Source organism: Mugil cephalus, chromosome 10 (assembly GCF_022458985.1).
Source record: "Mugil cephalus isolate CIBA_MC_2020 chromosome 10, CIBA_Mcephalus_1.1, whole genome shotgun sequence".
NCBI classification, from domain to species: Eukaryota; Metazoa; Chordata; class Actinopteri; order Mugiliformes; family Mugilidae; genus Mugil; species Mugil cephalus.
Window position 1 is genome coordinate 12,267,517 of NC_061779.1, and position 16,052 is coordinate 12,283,568.

The 16,052-nt window shown below is 44.0% G+C and overlaps 2 protein-coding genes and 2 non-coding genes across 15 annotated transcripts in view; 3 read left to right on the forward strand and 1 right to left on the reverse strand.

Moving 5' to 3' along the window:
- The first annotated feature begins 134 nt into the window (after positions 1-134).
- si:dkey-30c15.13 (uncharacterized protein LOC558731 homolog) lies at positions 135-2,235 on the forward strand. The gene is made up of 7 exons (XM_047595424.1): positions 135-476; positions 595-756; positions 846-956; positions 1,047-1,103; positions 1,190-1,300; positions 1,398-1,544; positions 1,722-2,235. Exons 2-7 carry the CDS (start codon positions 595-597, stop codon positions 1,773-1,775), a joined length of 642 nt encoding a protein of 213 aa, XP_047451380.1. The 5' UTR covers positions 135-476; the 3' UTR covers positions 1,776-2,235.
- Positions 2,236-3,466: 1,231 nt separating this feature from the next.
- The window catches only part of frmd4a (FERM domain containing 4A), a 91,621-nt gene continuing 79,035 nt past the window's right edge, over positions 3,467-16,052 (reverse strand). For 6 of the 12 annotated variants that reach the window (XM_047595418.1, XM_047595419.1, XM_047595416.1 and 3 more), the window contains exons 12-24: positions 15,466-15,542; positions 14,425-14,566; positions 14,155-14,296; positions 12,449-12,582; positions 12,241-12,363; positions 10,701-10,932; positions 10,509-10,565; positions 10,166-10,403; positions 9,777-9,935; positions 9,264-9,584; positions 8,580-9,157; positions 7,520-7,622; positions 3,467-6,495 (exon numbers count right to left, since the gene is read on the reverse strand). In XM_047595418.1, coding sequence (XP_047451374.1) covers positions 6,393-6,495; positions 7,520-7,622; positions 8,580-9,157; positions 9,264-9,584; positions 9,777-9,935; positions 10,166-10,403; positions 10,509-10,565; positions 10,701-10,932; positions 12,241-12,363; positions 12,449-12,582; positions 14,155-14,296; positions 14,425-14,566; positions 15,466-15,542 — 2,409 coding nt within the window. In that variant the 3' untranslated portion in view covers positions 3,467-6,392. Of the gene's footprint in view, positions 6,496-6,998; positions 7,071-7,519; positions 7,623-8,579; positions 9,158-9,263; positions 9,585-9,776; positions 9,936-10,165; positions 10,404-10,508; positions 10,566-10,700; positions 10,933-12,240; positions 12,364-12,448; positions 12,583-14,154; positions 14,297-14,424; positions 14,567-15,465; positions 15,543-16,052 lie in introns of all 12 variants that reach the window. The other 6 variants (XM_047595415.1, XM_047595411.1, XM_047595422.1 and 3 more) reach the window with 5 other exon arrangements.
- trnam-cau lies at positions 7,814-7,886 on the forward strand. Its single transcript has one exon. It is a non-coding gene; the product is annotated as a tRNA-Met (tRNA).
- On the forward strand, positions 8,470-8,542 carry trnam-cau. The gene has a single exon. It is a non-coding gene; the product is annotated as a tRNA-Met (tRNA).

Below are 16,052 nucleotides of genomic sequence, written 5' to 3' on the forward strand. Positions count from 1 at the left end.
ACGTAGGTCCTCATGTTTTTAAACTTATGCTCATACTGTATGTAAATATAATACGTAAATATGTATATTTATTGTACAAACTGTATTGTGGTACTTGTATTATGGATGTGAGGATATGAGTATGGAATATCAGTGTTATTTGTCAGAGTGAATTAGGAGACAGAGTTTAATCCTAAAATTGCCGTCGTTTGTAAAAGTCGTTTTGCTGCCACAGTAAACCCTGCCCTCATACTGATAAGCTCTTTAGTCATAGCCAGTGATCCACCTGAGTCACTTCCTTAAGAGTGACCTTTAGTTGGTCATTATCTTCCAACTCAAGTGAACTTTGACTCGAGCAAGTGTACCGTACTAAGGAGCAACAGCAACAATGAGAAAAACTGTTTAATGTTTCTGATTTCTTGCCTTCTTCCTCAACTGGATGATATTTTCTGTGAATATGGATAAATAAGTTATAGTCTTACAACATCTGGGGCAAGGTAAGCCATCATAAAGTGAAAATCTGGAGTAAAATCTCAGTTTAATGTGTTTATATTTCCTTATTTGTGTTGGGCACGGTTAAACCTCCAATCTGTTAATTTTTTTCTTCTACAACAGATGAGGCAGAACATGTTTCAGGAGGGACTGTACCATGTGTTTTTTAAGGAGACACCCTCAGCTCACACACAGACCCAGGTTACCAATAATGTGGAGCTAAACAATGCCAGGATTCATCGTTGGTTTGGGAGTGTGGTTAACACGAGGCTTTTAGTCGCTGGGGTGCGATGCCATGTTATTAATCTTGTCGCAGTGAATGATTTCCATAGTTTTGTTTGGTCACTTGCTTTATAGTTTGCATTTCCCCACAGGTGGTCCAAGTCCTCTGTGCCATAGCTTGCATACTAAGCACAGTGACCTATGCCTGTGTGAACTACAACTGCTCTGCCTCCATGACAACACCAGTATACTCAAGCTTGTTTGTGAGTCCATACCTGGTTTAGGTGACATACAGTCTTTTTATTTCTAGCAGAGGGTCAAATACTAGGTCGTAACTGTTTGTGTTGCTACAGTATGTGGCCGTCGGGTGTCTGGCAATGGAGGTTCAGAGGAAAGCCAATAAACTGAAAGTAAGCAGGTTGTTTAATGTTTTTTTATGACTTCTTTTTGTTGATATAGTGAACAGCATTACTTCATTTGTTTCTACAACAAACAGATCATCATGCTGATGGCTTCAAACGTCTTTTGTCTACTGTTCGGATTCTCCGCTCTGCTGGCTAATAGTCTCACATCTGCACACCCTGCTGAACTTAAGACGTACCAACAGGTAGTCCCAGAAATATATTTTTACATTTTTTCAGCTAAATATTAAATCAAAATTGCTTCACTTCTTTCCCCACCTGCCCTCTTCTTCTCCTCACCAGCGTGCTGGCTCATATGTTGCAAATGCAAGCTCCATAACATTCACTGTTCAGTGCTTTCTGGCATCAGTCTACATATTTTTCTTGTCCTGGAGAGGCCTGCACCGCTACAGTTCTCCACAAATTCAGGTCTACAGCCGCCTCTCACAGGTAAATATATCCAGGGGATGTTCATCAGTAACGTGAGTAATTTGGGCGTTTCCATTTAAAAAACAAAATGCTGATTCAGGTTAGTGTTATGGGTAGTATTTCCATCAAAGAAATTCAGATACACTACATATCAGCGGATTATTGGATTAAATATGGTCTGCACGATTTCCTTTACAGGATCCTGATGACACCAATGGGCCTCTACTGGAACAAATGGAATTTGACTTGTGAAAGAAATCGATTTCCTTTTTGTCTGTATATATATATTTACTGGACTGCCTGTGTCAAATCACCTTAAGAACTCACTCTTCTCTGGGACTCTCCACAATGTTCTAGATTCACTTTGCACATCACGTGTAAACTTAGTTACCGTCAAACATGGACTGTTTTGTTGGATGAGGAAATCGCATCATGCCACCCGACCGACCACTCAGTATCACTTCTCCTTGGGGATTTTGTGAACCTGAAAGTCACTTACACAAATAAGCGCATCAGCAAAAGCTCAAAAAAAAAAAAAAAAAACTCAATATCATATAATGCTTGTTAAGGTGTAAACTGCCATTTGCCAATACGGTTTATCTGTGCTTTGATTTAAAGTTGTTATATATAGGAAAGTTGACACTATAATTAATTGTTAGTAAACCTATGTCTGTGTGGATTTACTGATGAACTGAATCTGATTTTTAACCGACTTTGTCATGTAAAGTTGTTGTCATGTTTTTTTTTATTCTCTTCATTTTCTTAGATGTGTTCTCTGCAATGGACACAAGAGGGCAGCATTACCAGACATTTTCATGTTATGGTCCATTCTGATACACAAATCCACTCACACAGTGTAAAAATTGTATTACACAAAAAGGTTGGAGTACAACCTTTTTTTTTGTCTCTCCAGACGTTGACTTTTTCTCCGGCCATGAATATTGACCTATTGAATGTAAAATACATATTATCTGGTGTTAACAATAACTGGGTGTTAATACATGTTCTTGTTCAGAGGGCTTTCTGTTTTTTTCTTTCTGTTTACGCTTCTACGAGCAGATCATTTCAGCTGTGACTCAAACTGTTCTCCACAGACACATCTAACAGCACACAGAGTACAGACATAGTGAAGGGTGTGGTGTGTTTGAGCGCTTCAGTGATGGAGGATTTCATTAGGAATATAAAGCAAGGTCATACACCCACTCCTCCAGCAAGCACTCACACACACGCTGACACGAAAAAGAGAAAAAAAATAAAAAAAATCACAGTGCAGCTACTTTCTCACGGCATGTCTGGCTAACCGCTTCCAGCTGTTGCCTGGTTGGGAGAGCTGCTATGGGAACACACCGAGTACAAAGAGTAACATGGGATTAATTAGTAAACGGACACAGAGCCCCGTACAAACGAAAAGCAGGATGATGAGGCTGGCTGTCCTCAAAGAAACAGATTCTTTCGGTAGAAACCGCATACAAGCAGAAAGGATCCCAACTACTGTACTAGTGTTCACAGTAAGAGTGTACATGTTGCCAGAAGCCTGCATCTCGCGCCAGCATTTACACAAAGAAGGAATTTTTAGTGAGATCTGAGTTAACAGCGAAACCAATGTGACAAACTGCCAAACCAATTAAAAATGGTTTAAATCCATTTCATCTCTGCTGAGTAACATGTTTTGTTTTTGGAGCACGTCTTCCCTTTGACTTCGCAGGAAATCCTCTCAGAAGGCCAGGCAAGAGGAGGAGGGAAGTGAGCGAAGCCTGGATGTGATGACAAGAGAGTGAGTGTGTGAGGAGGAGCGGAAAGGGCGACTACATGTTGGGACTCCCTTTGATAAGTCTTGACTGATATCCTGACATTTCAGCTGAAGGGCCCGGAGGGATCTGATCTGAGCCACTTGGGCGAACGGCCGAATGGAAACGACGGAAAATAAAGACAAAGGCATTATCTTGAGAACATTCATCAATAATTTATTTTCTTACTCTCAAGAATCACCTCATCTTGAAAATTCATCATCAATTTCCAACAACACAGTTTTGAAAAATGTAAAGTTACTATACAAATTCTTAATAGAAAAAAAAAGAATAAATTAACTGTGGAATTCAGGTTTGTTTTTTTTTTTAAATCGATTCCACATTTTTTTTTCTACATCACCTTTAATGTATTGTTACAACAGAACTGATAAAGTCGAGTTACATGCTCTATTGTCTGGTAGAGGAAGTGTTCTACTATTAAACTGTCTGTTAAAATAAGCTTCATTTTGCACATCTGGTATTGAATCTATTGATAACAATGAAGAGGTGTCTAGATCCTACGTGACAAAGCAGTAACTGGTCATTTTGTAGCACCTGAAAGGGTTGTTACAATGTCAGAACTTATAAGGAAACAATACTGGTTCATATAAAATGGAACATTGTTAAAACAATGAATGTGAATGTTAAAAACCCCACAAAACCTAACAGTGCCCCTCCGTACATACAGGTAAAGACTGATAAAATAGTTAGTTTGCTTCTCTTGGGATTATTACAAAAACCTCATGGAGCACAGAAAATATGTTGCGCTTGGAATTACGGAGGAGAGGGATGTCACACGTCTTTACAAAGGGCTCAGAGGTTACCACAAGGTCCAAATGGTACTTTTTGGGTGCTGGACAAAACGATGTAGAAAAAACATGCTAATGCTAGCATGGAGTGTTAGGAGTTTCATATTTTCATGTCTTAGTGGATCTGCGGGGCATGCATTGGATCGTGTGCGATGGTTCCAGTCCTGATTTATTAAATTCGACCTAACATGGGAGAACAGCTCTCGGAGAACCAGCCATGCAGGGAGCGGCCTCAACCTTCTAACTAAAATAGTGTAGAAAGTGGGAAATTACAAAAACTGACGTCACTTCTGCGTATTAAAGGAAACACAACGCTGTGAAGGACGGGAGAAAAGACGTACCACGGCACAGTTCACCTGTCGTCCACTCTGCATGGTGACACTGAGATTTACAGTTTGTCATAATTTGGGTAAAATTAACAGAGATGAGCGTTCAAGGAACGTCTAACTTTACTTCCTTCTTACAAAACCTGGTGTGCTTTTCTAACCCTGTTCTGAAAATCTGATTGTTGATTGGGATGTGTGAGAAACAGTTTATTTCTCTCATCTCTGGCTTTATCTTCTCTTTTGCCCTGACAGTTTAGCATCCTCAACCTGAAATCCACACTATATACTAAGAAAGAGATTCTCTTGTTTAACACTTTCTGGTTACACTGCTGGTCCAGCCCTCAATGACACTGTTAATGTTGTGCTTTCTGACCACACTATGCTTTAATGAATCCAATTCCACCTGATGCCAAATTAAGGATACATTTGCTGAGAGTCTTATTTCATATTTCATATAGTGGCGGTGGGAAGTTGAAAGCATACAGATGATCTTCAAACTGTTTCAGTACTAAAATTACAGTACAAGTATAAAGCACCGACACGTCTTGAGCTGATAATTCGAAAGGATTGCTCCTGTCACGATTAAAAGATGAAGATGTAAAAACACAGCGCTATTCAGGAACAGACAGACACAGAGCACGGTGAGAACCAGTATCGAGCCGAGGAGAAGGAGGGGAAGAGAGGCTGGAAATAAAAACCATTGCAGAAGTTTGTCACTGACATGCTCCGCTGACAGACGCCCAAAGCTAAAAAATCTTTTACTTTCAGGGGTTAAAATGTGAAAAGCTGGAAACAGAAAATCTTCAAGGTAACGCTGCACCCAAAATAAAATATTGCAGTAACTTGACCCCCCCCCAAATAATCCTTCGCCCGAGCACTGATGACAATCCACCAAATAAACGCAGAGATGACGCAGAAATATCCAAAGACATTAAATAATATGAAAGATGAAGTCACGGAAGAAAGCATAGATTTATGCCAAATCCAAAAACCACAACTTCAAAATCTCCTTATGATGCACTAATGATCCTTTACTCCAGAGATCACATGGGGGGAAAAAAAGCCTGCTTCAGTTCACCGACAATTCAAACCAGTTCATAGACTTATATGATGTTTGTTATTGCTATAGTCCTATTCCAGATAGTGTCCAAGAAACCATCCTAATGCCATCACTGTGAATTTGTTCAAATACAGTTGAGTCGACAGTCATTTTTCTGCAGAGGGATCTGCTCAGGGACTCGGTCAGTCCAGCAGTTGTCTTTGGTTGTGGGTTAAACTGAAGTTAACCCACATACTCTTTGTGAATTTAGAATGTTTAACTTCTCTATTTCATAATGTGCAGGGGGAAATAAGGAGAAAAGATGAACATTAATGGGTAGAGTGAAATGCAACAAAGTTCATTTGGGCCTAGAGATGTGTTTTAAACTGGTGGCTCAAATCCAGCAGGTATCTTCTGATCGGGTGGCAGTGCACTGACTTAAAGGTCGGGAAACCAAAGGTGAGATATGAAACCTGGAATGGCCGATGTCCGTTTTGTTGAGTTGATATTCTTCTGTGCTCTCTCTTTTTCCCCATCGCTCGTTTCCCCTTGCCCGTTGCTTGTGTGTTGTAGAAGGTTAGTAAAGAAAGGGGTCTGTGGTGCTGTAGGGCAAACAGTTCAACAGCTGAGGTGGCAATTCTCAGTCTGTCCTGTGAAACCAGCCCTTATCAGAGCCCAGCAAGTGTGTCCCTGTCCAGCTGAGCTGTGATAAGACAGGGCAGAATAAAGAGGTTGTGAGATTTTGGGGACGGGGGAGGAGGGGGGGGCTCATGTCCAGTCCAGTCAGGGCAGGGTTTTCGTAGGGGCTTTAAGGATGAGGTTGTTGGTTGTTGATGGGTAGTAGTGAGGGACAGTGTAGAGGCAGTAGGACAGGGCAATGGGACTTTTCCAGGCCCAATAGGAAGGTCTCAGACCAGTGTTCCAGGTTTGGCCTTGTCTTGTCCGTACCACTGCACATCAGCCAGCTCTGAACACAAGGGGCTGCTGAGAAAACAGCTGTCACTGAAAGACCTGCAGAGGAAGACACACCTGAGTCAGACTGACTGCAGAACAGCATTCGTTTAAACGATAAAAAAAATCAAAACTTCATCGAAACATTTTCGTTTATTTAAAATTGTTCTGTAACAGCACATGGTTAAGTGTTTTCATTAGTAAACCGCGTAGGGAGCGAGCCACAGTGACGCATCACAGCAGAGCACATGCAAAGATCTGATACAGCCAGAGAAAAGTATATGACACACATACCTCCAGCACCAAAGAGCGAGGATTAAGAAACGAACCGTCCCATTGTCTGCCCCCCATTGTTAATGATTAAACAAATATCCTATAAGCTCATAGTATATTTAGCGTAGTGTTTTGAATTCCTATGACCAAACTAAGAGTGAATCTATAACAAGATATGCGTTTACTTAAAGACTGATTTTCTTGCAAATTCCGCTTATGCTGCTACTGTGTTTTCTCAACACTACTCTCTAGGTTTATATCATAGGGGAGGCCGAGACCACAGACGGTACCTCTATGCATCAGAGCTGGGCTGAGGGGGAGACTGACAGACGTCCTCAGTAGGAGAGCTGTCTGCTGTGCCTCTAAACCAGGAGAGAGGACACACACACAAGGAAAAGGAGGGTTAGTATAGACAGAAAGACGGACAAGGAAGAAATGACAAACATACAGTAAGTGATAAGAAAATCTTCCATGAGGAAAAGGCAATCAGACTGTGACCAGAAAGAGTGACAGTGAACAGAAAAGCAACGAGCAGCAAAACATTAAGAACAGGAAAATAAGATGAGAACTCAAGCAGAGAGGTGTAGTTTGATTGAAGAATAAAAGCACATGTAATCACCTTTAGGATTAGTTAAAGGATGAAAAACAACGTTAGCTGACACGGGTAGAACAGACAGTTTGAAGCTTGTGTCAAGAAGGAGGTCTGGACAAAGAAGCTGAGCAGCCAAGATGCACTTTATCCTAAATTCTCATCCCATTACAATCACCTTGGCACCATGTTCAGCCACTACATAGTATGCAGCTCTCTTACCCGCTTTGCCAGTTGAGGATGTGCTGTGGGCTACAAGGGGGCGTAGGTGTGGCTGCATGTTCACTGGAGGGCGTCATACTTCTCTGGCTGTGAGGGGATGCAGCTAAAGGGAAAACTGAGCGTTAGACAAGCAACTGAAATAACAGAGGCTACAACGAGGTGCGAGGCAGAGGAATTCCAGCTATGCTTCGTATGCGGAGTTGGGGGACGTGGCCTCAGTGCCACAAAAAAACAGTTGCTGTGGGTCATCACAAAAAGCGTCACAAAAACGGTGACAATGTCCCCTTAAATCAGGCCTTGTTGGCGCAGTTGGCAGCGCGTCAGTCTCATAATCTGAAGGTCGTGAGTTCGAGCCTCACACAGGGCAAGTGTTTTAATTGTTGTCCATATATTCACTGCACCTGTGCCCTCAGGGAGACATTTATGGAAATCTACAATGCGACCGATAAGTTAAATGTCAAAACAGACCACAAACTACCTGACAAACAACCTTGCTATCACAAAAGGAAGTTTTATCATCTAAAGTTTGTGAGTTCAAACCTCACACAGGGTATATGTCTGTATGTATGTATGTATGACATATTTGCCAACCACACATTTAGGCTGAATCCAGAAGTATGTATTTGCACACATCATTGTAGCCACACTACAAGACCAACTGGACTCTACCTCTTCAATTTTATTTAGAAAATGTGTTCAAGACTCACAGAGGGCTCTAGCGTTTTTTACTCAAATATTTTTGTGTATTCAGAAATATGCCATGTAAGTTTTTTTTTATACATTCAACGAAAACTGAAATCTAACCACTGAGTTAGAACTTCTAAAAAGTTCACAAATGTCCCAATGTACAAATGTGGCCTCAGTGACAAAAGCCATCGGTCATGTCATGTCATGTCATGTCATGTCATGTCATCACGATACAAAAACAATGACATGAGGTCAGCGTTCAGGCCTTGTTGGCGCAGTAGGCAGCGCGTCAGTCTCATAATCTGAAGGTCGTGAGTTCGAGCCTCACACAGGGCATGTATTTTTAAAACTATAACCACTAAAGATGACCTACCTGGTGAGCCCTTGGCGAGTGTTCCTACTCTGCTCCCTCGACCATGTCCCAGAGTGCCCTGCTGTGACCCGGTCTCGGAGGATGTGGATCCTGAATGTGAGTGACTCCTCTCCTTCAGACTCCCCGAAGACCTCTGGTACCAGCATCGCAGCTCCTCAGACACTGCTGCCCTCCCCCCACTTCCGCCACCCTCTCGTCCCAATGATGGAGTCCGTACGATCTGAGAGCGTGACGGCGTGAGTCGGCCGCTCCCCTCCCCTCCCTCCTCACCCCCCCAGGCCTCCCTGTACAGTCCCCCGGCTGTGTAAGAGCTGGAGGTCTTGAACTGAGCCTTCACGCTGTAGTGCCCCTCCTGATCGCTCTCAAGGCTGCGGACGACCACAGGGTTGGGGCTGCCTTCCACATATAGAGGGTACTCCTTGATGCGGTACTGGGAGGAGGGCTGGCTCTGGCTGTGGAGGTAGACTCCGTGGTGTCCCCCTCCCATCCCGCCTCCACCTGAGCCTCCACCAGAGCCATTCTTCGCTGCTAGGTTTGGCATAGACCCAGAATTAGAGGAACCCAGGTGACCTGCCGACCTGTAGGGACAACAAAGGAAAATACATGTAATGTCACAAAACTGTTTACTAGTTTACTTAGTACAGTTCACAAAAAAAGAAAGCTCAAGTCCAGAAAATCTCTCACCTGTGCCTTTGCCTCTGCCTTTGCCTGGCTTTGGAGGGCGAGTCTTCTCCCAGAGTAGAGTAGTTTGGGTTGCTGCCAGGAGGTCCGCCAGGGTAGTAATGCTCTGAGCTACTTTGGCTGGTGCAGGAGGAACAGTCGTCCAGTGGGTCTGAGCCATTGGAGCTGCGTCCTGGGCCTAGGAAGAAGTCAGGGCTGCCCAGCGTGTGTGGGTGTGCGTCAGGATCGGGCGCCAGCAGTTTGCCCTGGGACTCAAGGCTGGAGCTGCGGTTCCTAAAGTGCTGTGAGAGACTGTGCAGACGTGTGGGACTGATGTCCACTGACCTGCGAAGTGAAGGATGAATGCCATGGATTAGCTTGAAATCTACAGACCAACCAAGTTTCTTTTGCAGGAAGAGGTGTAGAAAGGGAAGCTCTACAGTCCCATTCCAGTTAGGGAACAGATTATGTCCCTGGCTGAGAGGTTTAAAGGTATTTCTATTCAATAACTACAGAATAACCAGTATGCTGACTGACCTGGTAGAATGTACGTAGTGTGGGGTCCTGGTCCTCAGGTCCGGGGTCGACGGCATGCTGGACTGAGAATTCCAGTGGGGGAGGCTCCTGATGGGGCTGCTCTGCAGAGAGTTGCTACCCCCTGCTTCCGCACTGCCGGAACTGGGGAAACGCCTGTGACTAGACAGACATTTATAATTAATTTTACTATCTGTGTACAGCAGATTGTCCATCCAGCCACTAACAGGAACTCCAGTCTGCAATGCTATCTGGACTTACTGACACATTTAGATAACGAAACGAAACTTAAATGTTAACAGCTGATTAGACTAACTCTGGGCAGCCTCACACTTGCACATCAGTATACTGTGGGTCTATTCTGATTCTGGTTAAGATAAACTCCTTAATACCTGGAGTGAGAGGAGCGTTTCTTGACTTTTTCATAGGGCTCATCCAGTGACGATTCGCTCCACATCTTGGGTTTGATGGGGGATTTATCATAGTCAGAGCGTGAGTAGTGCAGGTGTCGCAGGCCGTCCAGGGACTGCGGCGGCGGGGGCCGACTGTGAGATGGCGGTCGTGGAGGGAGGCCCTTATGAGGCGATGCTACTGGAGAGAAGGTGGGGGTACCTGTGACTTGAGGATCATCTGAAACAAAGTATTCATTGGATAAGGATAAAAGTGAGTTTGGCAAAACTCACTCATAAAAGCACAGCTATAAACAGGCTGCTAGAACCAGTGAAGGAAACTCACCATCATCCAAGACCAGTGCATCAGACAACGAGCTGTCTTCAGAACAAATATTGGCTTCTGTAGCAGAGAGAAACAAAGACTGAAGCTTAAAGATTGTGCTGTTACAAAACCATCCTGAATCAACAGAATAAAACAAAAAAAGAGTCTCAAAACAGTCACATTTTCACATAGTGAAAAGGAGACTGTTGGTACCTTCTATGATGAGCGACGCCCTCTGCGTAGGCTTCTTGCCAGAGCGGACCCGGTACTCATTGATGGAGTTCTCAATCTCCTGGAGCTTCTTCAGTGCGTTCAGATAAGAAGTCTTCCTCTGTTTCTTTAGCTTCTTACTGCTCACGTGAGGGTCGCTGGCAAGACGCCTGGCCGCCTCAGTAATCTGGGACTGAATGGCAAACTCCCGCTCCAAGCGCTCCAGTTCCTCTTCCTGGTACACAAACGAGTATGAGAGCAAACGTTGAGTAACACAAGTTAAAAAAAAAAACACTGAACCCGCTCACAGTTTTAGCAACAGAAATCCAAGGGCAATCCAAAAACAACAAGGCTTAGTTTGCAGACACATATTCAAGCGAAGTCTCCCATGCAACTTACTGTATTTAGTTAGACACAAAGCGAGAGCTCTGCCAGAGAAAGCACACTGCGGAAATAATTTATCTGTGCTGCAGTCGCACATTTTCTCACAACTGGATATACTCTATTGAGACACTCAGTCCCCCAATAATAACACCTCTCCATCAATCGATCCTCTGCTCCTCTACTGCCCTCCTGAGATTTGCGGAGCAGACGCTATCAGGTGAACCAAGTAAAACATATTCAGTGAAACAGCAAATGCACAGCTCTCTCAACAACTGCACGGTAAATTGTATGTCAACATACTCTAAAAGTATACCGTTGAATAGTGCGGCTCGTGAGTGTAATTACAGACAAGAAAATAAACTTACGGCAGTCATGTGACACAAACTGTGTACTGCTAGCATGTAATTAGTTCACTAACATCTGAGAGCACACACATGATTTCACTTGCCTCAAGAGAGACACGGCGATGATGTATTCACTTGGGTTGACTTCATACTGGGCTACCTCAGTTCTGAAGAATCCCTGTCTTTAACAGTGGCTTCAAACTACTGCAGAGGGTCTTCTGTTTCTGCCCCCGTGAGAGTTTAAGGCGCTCAGCGTAAATTAGGAAACATCTTTTCGCTTGCAAGGCAGCTTTTGTGATGGTGTGCGCCTGGATTCCTTTCAAAGCATACAACCTCAGCGACACACACCCACAGGCCTGCGCACATGCAGGCAGGCCCGCACACAATCCTACTATCACCGCTTCCTGTGGCGAGAATGCTGCCAGACTATATTTAGAAGTTCTGCTCCTCTGGAAAATCTACCCGTGGCACAAAAAGTCAGAAAGGCAAAGATGCAGTACAACTATCCCTATGACAGCAAACTGTTAAGTATGCAGTTCGATATGCAAATCTTGAAAAAACTTTTCGCTACACTACACGACATAGCTTTTAGAGACCACTTTTGGTACATAGCATACATATTCTGTTTATAAAAGGATCATTGGACATATTCCAGATACTACATTAGAGTGCCTGGTGGAGTACATGTCATATTATGTTTATTTTTTTTTTTAAATATTGACACCTCTGAGTGTTTTCCGGAGCCAGCGCAGGGAGCAGGGGAGTGAAGGGTAAAATAAAGTGCTAGTGTGGAGATCAAGGAGGCGGGTCCTCACCTCTCCCTTCGGGAGGATTTTCTGCTCATCCAATTTGAAGGCGGTACCGATCTTCCGTCTCACCGTGGGTGGCTCCTCTCCTGGATCCAGAGGATATTCCTTTGGAAGTTTTCCAGTCAGCTCCTAGAATATGCAAGAAGAAATAAAATCAGAAAAAAAAAATAACGTGTCAAAAGTATTTGCCAGTTCAGTCAGTGTATTCTCTTACCGCCTCTCTTATGCAGATGCTCTTGAGTTCCTCTAGTCTCTGTCTTAGTGTTTCCTCCAGAGCTTCCTGTCTGGCCCTCAGCGCTGCCAGCATGTCCTTCTTAGCGGTCTGGGAGCTGTCTGATTCCTGTGAGCCTGCAGGGCACACACAACACATAAGGTAGGGGCATGAGTCAGGAGTGGTCTTCTGAGGCAGACTGTGGAGCGCAGAGAGGAATTGTCTGTGCACCTGCTAGTCTTGCAGGATGTTTACAGGGAAGTGAATGGAACGTTTCGATAAGGAAACTGAGTTTTAGTGGAGTGTTTGTGCAAGTGTTTGGAGGAAAGGGCAGTTTAGGACAAAGTGTGTGACGCACATCTCCAAGGCCCTGAGATGGTGCCAGTCTTGTTTGAAACACAGCTCGTTGAAAACAACACACACACTCTCTCCGTCCCTCTGTCAGTGACCCTCTGTGGTTCACAGTGCGGTCAAACATACGAACAATACGAAACTAACCTCTGCAGAAAATGGTTAGTCACAAAGAAACCAAAAATTGCTCTCCATTGTTACAAGATACACTGTGTTTATGTACAGAGTTTCTATTGTTCTGCAGGTACCCGAGCCTGAGCAGCGATCCAACACACTGTTCCGAAGGCGTAAATATATACATTTGAGTGTGGAAACTGATGTTACAGCCATGTTTGAGCAACACGTCTTTTCCAGCTATGAAGACTTTGACATGAGATGACCTCCAGTCAGCAGAGGAGTATGAAATCACAGCAGCAGCGACACAGGAACAGAGAGAGAAGTGACAAGGCACAGACAGATAAACTGGAGACAGAGTGTATGATAGGAGGTAGGTGTAGAAATAGAGAACGATAGTGAGGAGGGAAAATGATAAGGAATGAACAGCAGAAGACAGAATATATTAAGAAACGAATTTAGACAAGAGAGACAAAAACAAGGAGTGAATGCGGGGAAGTGCTGAACGAGAACAGCGTTCTTCTTTCCTGGCAACAGTAACTGATTCAGCGAGGTGTGAAATACTCCAAACAGATGACCCCGCATTCATGTACACACACAAATGCTCGCTTCTTAATCCTAAGCGATGCCGGCTGGCTCTAATGCATGTAATTTTGTAAGGGAATAACGTGGCAGTACTTGTGTTTCTTGTCACTGTAATGCTGCTGATTTAATAACATGGAACAGATTTTACATGGGTCTGTGGGCTTAAAAGGGCATTCCACTCCAAACTCTAATTTCGTTCCATGTACAGTCCTTCCTGTCAAACTCAAGACTTGTTCACACAGATAGGCATTGTTTTAAATGTCACGGTAAAGCTGTAGACGAAACCCATTTTGCCTTTCATTTTGTCGACCACTAAATTTAGAGGAGGCAGGGGCCTCTGGAGGATGAATCTGTGTGACATAGGAGTGGGAGGGGTGTTCTATACATACTGAAAAAAACACAGCGTGGGGTGTGTGTGTGTGTGTGTGTGTGTGTGTGTGTGTGTGTGTGTGTGTGCACAGTATGTGTGAGAACATTCAGCAGAGAATCAGTGGTCTCTTTCTCGGCGGCAGCTGTTTCTGCCACTCCAGTTGTCGACAAGACTTCTCATCACCAATACATGCGAGCACAAAGGCAAACACACACTTGTCAATCTTTCTTCCTTCCTGTTCGCCAGGCGTCTTTTTCTCAAACACAATTCACAGTGACCGTGCACTAACCTGAGGAGAGCAGACTGCCACTGCTGCCACTGATAATCTTGCCCTTGCTGCCCATGTTGGCGAGTTTGGAGGTCTTCAAAGTTCCTGTTTCCGTGAGGTCGATAGCAATCTCACTCAAACTCCTCGCAGCATGGATCTTCGACTGGACAGACGAGAGCAGAAAAGGCTTATCAAACATCTTCGAGCCATCTTTATTAAAGCTCCTGCTCCTTCTTGTGCATTTCTAATTATGTCAGGTTTCTGATTTAATACCTTGTGGGATAGACTGACCTTGCTCTGCTTGCGGTCCAGATAGAACTGGTGTTGGCTGATGGCCATGGCCCAGATGGACTTGATGAGGGCAGGACAGGCGTACCAGGTATGCACAGCAATGCCACTGTGACCAAACGTCCTTCTCGTTACCGACGCCCTACAGTGGGAGCGGACACAAGGCCTCCTTATATACACTGAATACAAAAGATGGCTACACATTTCCAACTGTGTAAACACTCCCACTGTACTACTACAATGACCAGTGCTGCTACTGAGAGTGGGAGATAATGTTTGAAGCATGAGTGAACTGCGTTGATAAAGATACTTTTCTGCAAACCCACACACGATGTTCCCCATTGTTTACTCGTCCTTATTTAAACACACATCTGTAGCTGAGCAAGAGAGCGGCTCACTTTAATGACAGCTTCCTTTAAAGAAAACACCGCTGCTCTCTGATTCACCCTGTCCGTCTCTTTTTCTCCCATTCCCTGCCTGCCTCCCCCCTGTAGAATAACACTCCACATATATAGCCATGTTAAATAAACACAAAAGAGGTCACTTCCTCTGCAAAACAGCTATCGTACAGTCATCTATCCCTCTGTGGTTAGTCATCAAGGGTTTACCTCACACGTGTACGTGTGCGAGGGTGATCGAGGGCCCATGTGTCTGTGTGTGCATGTGACTGCACGAGTGAGTTAATAATCAGACTATCGATCTGTATCAGGCTCCACTGAGGCATCACCAATATCTTGCTCTGTTGCCAAAACAAGTTCCTCAGCCATTACTGAATTAGATCACACTCTTACTTTTGTGACCTGCGGTATGCACAGTATGTAGTTTGAATCTTAACACAATCACATACTCCAAAAGTGATTAACAGTGAAAGCAAATGCACACTGAGGAAAAAATAACATAGAAATACGAGCTAAAAGCGAGAACATTCGATCTTTAAAGTAGGATTTATGTGTGTTAAAAATCATCGAAACAAGATTAATCTTTTTGTTAAAACTCAGAAAGAAACAAGTTTGCCACCAATTTCAATTTGTGTTATAGATTTACCTCCTGGGGTCATGAACTTCCACTGAAAACTTCTTCTCTCTGAAGTAGAGGTTCTCCAGCTGACGCCATTGAAACACCTGAGATTTAGGAGAAACAGACCCTCTTCAGGACTGCTCACAGAAAAAACATGCTTCACATTAAATCCGCACAGCCTTCAGCCAGATCTTCGCTGTATGTTCCAATTTGTTTTGAAAAAGAGTGCAATGGATGAGGGGGAGGCGGAGGAGGGAATAAAGAAGACGCTGGTGAAAAGGAGGAGTTAAAGGGAGGTGGAGGACGAGAAGAGGAACTAGTCTGGCTCTTCTGATCAGGTCCAGACCAGGCGGTCTTGTCCACGGTGGATCCCGGCACTAGATGACCTCACTCTATAGAAAGACTGTGAGCGGGAGAAGGTCTCCTTTCCTCTGCTTGACTTTTCTTTCTTTCTTTTCTCTTTTCCGTCCCCTTTGTGAACCATCAGCTCCTCTATAAAAGTTTCCCTTTAAGATGTACTCCACAGCGTGTGAATCTTAAATCCTTCAAGTCGCAAGGAAACAGAAAGTTTTCAGGCAGTGGGTGTTCACCATCTGCAGGCATGTGTAAGCGCC

Bases quoted from the DNA above. Each gene is read 5' to 3' on its own strand.
- si:dkey-30c15.13 (XM_047595424.1), top strand. From the start codon at position 595: ATGAGGCAGAACATGTTTCAGGAGGGACTGTACCATGTGTTTTTTAAG. The intron at 1,104-1,189 runs GTAAGCAGGTTG...TACAACAAACAG, and splicing joins GGAAAGCCAATAAACTGAAA to ATCATCATGCTGATGGCTTC. The intron at 1,545-1,721 runs GTAAATATATCC...TTTCCTTTACAG, and splicing joins TCTACAGCCGCCTCTCACAG to GATCCTGATGACACCAATGG.